Raw genomic sequence first — 6482 nt, forward strand, 5'->3', positions numbered from 1 at the left:
GAGTTCATATCATTTGGTATCAGAGCCTTGGTTCTAAGGCAAGTTTTGATTATCTTTTATTTTCGATTTTCTATTCCTTGTTGTAGCAAAAAAAAAAAAAGAAGAAGAAGAAGAAGAAGAAAAGAAGCAAAAAAAAAAAATATACGATTTTAATAAGAAAATTTCTTCATTTCATTTTCTCACCTTATTCAAGTTAGACCTTTTGATTAGTTTTGGTTGTTTTCTCATATTGTTTTTGTGCTGCTGGATTATTTTGGAATTTGTTTCTTAAAGTTCGATTAAGAACTAAAGAAAACACAAAAGAGTGGAAAAAGGCAAGAGTGTGTGAGACCATAAGAGGGTGAAAGCCATTTAGAGTGAAAACACGAGAGCAAGTGTATCAATTCTTGAGTGAAACACGTGAGGGAGTGCTTGTGAGGATTCTAACCTTGTTTTGCAGAGTCTAAACATGTGCAATAATCAAGAAGAACACTTAACCGAAGAATTTCGACAACCCCCAACTCCGAACCTCCAAATGCAAGCATTGTTAGGGGAGATGAGGCGTATGTTGAGGGCTGAATTAGAACCTATTCAAGAGAGGTTGGACAGGGTAGAAGCGGGAACTCGTAGGAGACAGCCACAAGACATCCACAATAATGGACGTGGTCCGTGGCGGAATGTTGAGGAAGAGGTGGAGTCGGAGGAGTTTGATGAGCCATATATGAACCGGGGCAGGTTTGAACGTGGGTATGGAAATAGAGAAGCTAGGATGGGTAGACCTAGGAGGGATAATGATTTAGGAAACATAAAAATTAAAATCCCATCTTTTCAAGGTAAAAATGATCCTGAAGCTTATTTGGAGTGGGAAACTAAAATGGAGATGGTGTTTGATTGTCACAACTACTCGGAGATAAAGCAGGTTAAGTTGGCTGCAATTGAATTCACCGATTATGCCATTGTTTGGTGGGATCAATTACTGATTAATAGGAGGAGGAATAGAGAGCCACCTGTGGACACTTAGGAGGAGATGAAAATGCTTATGAGGAAGCGTTTTGTACTCAGCCACTATTATAGGGGATTGTATCAAAAGTTGCAGAGGCTAATTCAAGGCTCCAAGAGCGTGGATGAGTATTACAAGGAGATGGAGGTAGCTATGATCCGGGCTAACGTAGAAGAGGACCGAGAAGCCACCATGGCTAGGTTTTTGCACGGTTTAAATCGTGAGATTGCGGATATAGTCGAGTTGCAACATTATGTTGAGTTGACAGATATGGTGCATCAAGCCATAAAGGTGGAGGAACAACTCAAACGGAAGGGAATGGCTAGGAGGGGACAACCTATGGCTACCACCAGCCCATGGAAGGCAGCTCCAAGGAGAGATGAGCAGCTGCAAAATAAGCCAAAATTTGAACCCTCAAAGAATGTCAAACCAACGCCTGCCACTACTTTAGGTAACACCGAGACTTCTACTTCTAAAACACGTGATATTAAGTGTTTTAAATGTCAGGGGCGGGGACACATAGCCAGCCAGTGTGTAAACAAAAGGGTGATGATGATAAACGCCCAAGGAGAGCTTGAGTCGGAGGATGAGGAAGAAGTAGATGATGATGACATGCCACATTTAGAATATGCCGATGATGAGCAAAATGCTGTGGTTGGAGATTTATTAGTAGCAAGGCGCATTCTCAATATGCAGCAGGTCAAGGAGGAGGAAATTAACCAAAGGGAGAACTTGTTTCATACGCGGTGCTTTGTCAATAACAAAGTTTGCAATGTCATTATCGATGGAGGGAGTTGTACAAATGTAGCCAGCACTTATTTGGTGGAGAAACTAGCCTTAACCACCTTAAAACATCCTCATCCTTACCGGCTTCAGTGGCTGAATGATTGTGGGGAAATCAAGGTGACAAGGCAAGTGTTGGTGGCATTATCCATTGGCAAATATGAGGATAAGGTGCTTTGTGATTTGGTTCCTATGCATGCATGCCATTTATTGTTGGGAAGACCATGGCAGTATGATCTGAGGGTTACACATGATGGATTCACAAATAGGTACTCTTTCACTCTTAAAAAGCAACCTATTACTCTTGTGCCATTAACTCCAAAACAGGTCATGGAGGACCAACTAAAATTACAAAGATCAAATGAAAAAAAGAAAGAATAAGGAAGGAAGGCTGAAATTGAAAACAAAGAGTTTAAAAAAAAAAGAAAGAGAGAAAAATATTGATCAGAGTGAAAAAGAAAGAGAGAAGATTTCAGCCATAGTGAGAGCAAGAGAGGAAAAATTCAATTACATTGTAAAAAAAAGTGAGATCAAGAGAGTATTATTTTCACACCAGCCCCTTATTGTACTCATGTACAAGGAGGCTCTTTTATGTACTAATGATCTCGTCGGTAGCTTGCCGAGCAATATTGTTTCTCTTTTGCAGGAGTTTGAAGATGTCCTGCCCGAAGAGGTACCATATGGCTTACCTCCAATCCGAGGGATTGAACATCAAATTGATTCATTCCGGGTGCATCAATTCCAAACCGACCAGCTTATAGGAGCAACCCCGAGGAGACCAAGGAGCTTCAAATTGGAGAAAGGGTATGTGCGTGAAAGCATGAGTCCTTGTGCGGTTCCGGTGCTATTAGTTCCTAAGAAGGATGGAACCTGGAGGATGTGTGTTGACTGCCGAGCCATCAACAACATAACGGTAAAGTATCGTCATCCCATTCCTAGATTAGAAGATATGTTGGATGAATTGCATGGTTCTTGTGTCTTTACAAAAATTGATCTTAAGAGTGGATATCATCAGATTAGGATGAAGGAAGGTGATGAATGGAAAACTGCTTTTAAGACTAAATATGGTTTGTATGAGTGGTTAGTGATGCCTTTCGGTTTAACTAATGCTCCAAGCACATTTATGCGTTTGATGAACCATGTTTTGCGTGCATTTATTGGTAGATTCGTAGTTGTGTATTTTGATGATATCCTAATTTATAGCAAAAACTTGGAAGAACATGTAATTCATTTAAAATCTATTTTGGACATTCTAAGGAAATAAAAATTGTTTGCTAACCTCAAGAAGTGCACCTTTTGCACGGATAAGCTTGTGTTTTATGGTTTTGTTGTTAGTAAGAGAGGAATTGAGGTGGACGAGGAAAAGGTGAAGGCAATCCAAGAGTGGCCAACCCCAAAAACAATCAGCCAAGTGAGGAGTTTCCACGGCTTAGCAAGCTTCTATAGACGGTTTGTGCGTGATTTTAGTAGCTTAGCCACCCCTCTTACTGAAGTCATCAAGAAAAATGTGCCGTTTAAGTGGGGAAAAGAACAAGAAAGGGCATTTAATCTGATCAAAGAAAAGTTAACTAATGCACCTTTGCTTGTTTTACCAAACTTTGCTAAAACTTTTGAAAGTGAGTGTGATGCTTCAGGAATAGGTATTGGAGCTGTTTTGATGCAAGAAGGTCGTCCAGTTGCTTATTTTAGTGAAAAGCTGAGTGGGGCAGCCCTAAATTACCCCACTTATGATAAAGAGATGTATGCCTTGGTAAGGGCTTTGGATAATTGGCAGCACTATCTATGGCCAAAGGAATTCGTGATTCACACAGATCATGAATCTTTGAAGCATTTGAAGGGACATCAAAGGTTGAACAAATGCCATGCCAAGTGGGTGGAATTCATTGAAACATTTCCATATGTGATCAGGTACAAGCAAGGTAAGGAAAATGTGGTGGCTGATGCATTGTCCCGAAGGTATGCTTTACTTTCCATTTTAGATACAAAATTGCTCGGTTTTGAATACATTAAGGATTTGTATGCACAAGATTCTGATTTTGGTGATGTGTTCAATTCATGTGAAAAAGTGGCATTTGGTAAGTTTTATAGGCATGACGGATTTTTGTTTCGGGAAAATAAATTGTGTGTGCCTATGTGTTCTTTGCGTGAATTGTTTGTGAGAGAAGCTCATGGTGGTGGTTTGATGGTCATTTTGGTGTAGCTAAGACTTTAGGAATTTTGCATGATCATTTCTTCTGGCCCCATATGAAACGTGATGTGGAAAGAATCTGTGAGAAGTGTATCACGTGTAAATGGGCTAAGTCTAAGTTGAAACCCCACGGTTTGTACACCCCTTTGCCAATACCTAGTGAACCTTGGACTGATATTTCTATGGATTTTGTTTTAGGTTTGCCTAGGACTAAGAGGGGTAGAGATTCTATTTTTGTGGTGGTAGATAGATTTTCCAAGATGGCACACTTCATTGCATGTCATAAAACCGATGATGCATCACATATTGCTGATTTCTTCTTCAAAGAAATTGTTAGGTTACATGGCATGCCTAGGACCATTGTTTCTGATAGGGATGCAAAAGTTTTGAGTTACTTTTGGAAGACTTTACGGGGAAAATTGGGAACCAAGTTGTTATTTTCTACTACTTGTCATCCACAAACGGATGGTCAAACTGAAGTAGTGAATAGAACTTTGTCTTCTTTATTACGTGCTATCATTAAAAAGAACTTGAAAACATGGGAAGATTGTTTGCCACATGTTGAATTTGCTTACAATAGAAGTATACATTCTGCATCTAAGTTTTCACCATTTGAAATTGCTTATGGCTTTAACCCATTGTCACCTCTGGATTTAACTTCTTTACCTTTGAGTGAACGTGTGAACTTAGATGGCAAAAAGAAGGCAGAATTTGTAAAGATGATTCATGAAAAGGCACGACTGAACATTGAACGAAGGACTAAACAATATGTCCATCAAGCCAACAAGGGGCGCAAGAAGGTAGTGTTTGAACTAGGAGATTGGGTTTGGTTGCACTTAAGGAAGGAACGATTTCCAGAGAAACGGCGTTCAAAACTCCTACCTCGTGGTGATGGACCATTTCAAGGAGTGGAACGCATCAATGATAATGCTTACAAGCTTGACTTACCAGGTGAGTATGGTGTTAGTGCAAGCTTTAATGTTGCTGATTTGTCTCCTTTTGAAATAGGTGATGATTTGAGGACAAATCCTTCTCAAGAGGGGGAGAATGATGCTAACCAAGGAAATGATGCAAACCAAGGAGCTGCTGGACATGCTAATCATGAACATGGGAATGGAGTTAAATTTGCACAAGACCATTTGTCACTTCCTAGTGGCCCAATTACAAGACTTAGAGCCAAGCATTTCAAGGAAGCACTAAATGGGCTAATCCAAGAGAATTGGGCTGATTCTAAAAAGACCAAAATGGGTTCAAATAATAATCAAGGCTTAGTCCATGTCATCAAAGCCATTGAAGAGACTAATTAGCATACTAATTGGTCAGCATGGTTTGAACATTAAAGGGCATGAATCTGTTGAATTTCAAAAGATATTAGGTGGGGGAATAATAATGGCATTGGTTGGTTATGTTAAATACATTGAATTTAGTCATCTAGATAATTTTGGCAGCCTTAAGAAGTCCAAAAGGCTAAAAAAACGTTGGACTTGTTTGTATTAATGTTTGTGTTGCTTTTATAGCTATAGTTTTGACTTTTTCTATTCTTGGAGGGTTGTTCCAAGTATAAAAAGGGGGTACTACGAATTGTAAGGGCATATTATGTTTTCAGAAATATTATTGTGAGGTGTGTTTCTTTTTGTTCTTAAAAGAACTCTTGAACTTATCAAGTTAATCTTGTGGTGTTCAAACAACCAAACTTATCACCTTGATTCTTGAGAGATTCTTAAGTTTCTGGGTGTGGCATTTCAATCCTTCGTAGTCTTGGTTTTCATCTAGTTAGGTGACGGGTCAAGGCTCAACAAATCTTGTTTACACGATCTTGGGGCTCCAAGCCATCGTTGTTATTGGGTTTCATCACAATTGTTGGTAGAGTTCATATCATTCGGGTCCCCGATTCATGTCAGGGTCCTAGGTCCCGATCTGGGTTAGGGTTCCAATCCGAGTCCTTATCTCGGGTCTTGGCCAGGTCAAGGTTTATTAACGGTTCGGTTCTGAGGTCCCGCGTTTGAGCATCGCGTCCCGGTGCCGGTCCCGGTCCCAGTCTGAGTTCTAGTCCTAGTCTAAGTTTTGGTCTCGGTCCTAGTCTGGGTCTAAGTCCAAGTTCTGATCTATGTCCAGGTCTGAGTCCTGAGTTTGAGTCCGAGTTTTGGTACGAGTCTGCGTCTGGGTCAAGGTCTAGGTCTGGGTTTGGGTCTGGTCCCAGTTTTCAGTCCGTGTCTGTGTCCTGGTCTTGGTTTGGGTCTGGGTCTGGGTCTATGTTCGAGTTCTGGTACAGGAATGGGTTCTGGTCAAGGTCTTAGGTCACGGGTCCTAGGTCCCAGGTCCTGGCACAAATCTGGGTCCGCGTTCGGGCCTGGGTCCTGGTATTGATCCTAGTCTGGGTCCGGGTCTGTGTTCGGTTTCGTGTCTTGGTCTGGTTTTGGATCGAGGTCCAATTCCTGTTCCAAGGTCCTTATTCTAGTTCTTGTTCCTATTTCGGGTCTCGGGGTCCGGTTTGGGTTTGGGTCCTAGTCTAGAAATTGTTCCAGGTTCGGG

At 40.9% G+C, this 6482-nt stretch overlaps 1 protein-coding gene across 1 annotated transcript; it reads left to right on the top strand.

Moving 5' to 3' along the window:
• The first annotated feature begins 448 nt into the window (after window positions 1–448).
• Window positions 449–2241, top strand: LOC133031791 (uncharacterized). Its single transcript, XM_061105466.1, has one exon. It carries the CDS (start codon window positions 449–451, stop codon window positions 998–1000), a length of 552 nt encoding a protein of 183 aa, XP_060961449.1. The 3' UTR covers window positions 1001–2241.
• Window positions 2242–6482: the final 4241 nt, after the last annotated feature.

The sequence above is a fragment of the Cannabis sativa genome, chromosome X, assembly GCF_029168945.1.
Source record: "Cannabis sativa cultivar Pink pepper isolate KNU-18-1 chromosome X, ASM2916894v1, whole genome shotgun sequence".
Taxonomy (NCBI): Eukaryota; Viridiplantae; Streptophyta; class Magnoliopsida; order Rosales; family Cannabaceae; genus Cannabis; species Cannabis sativa.

Bases quoted from the DNA above. Each gene is read 5' to 3' on its own strand.
- LOC133031791 (XM_061105466.1), top strand. From the start codon at position 449: ATGTGCAATAATCAAGAAGAACACTTAACCGAAGAATTTCGACAACCC.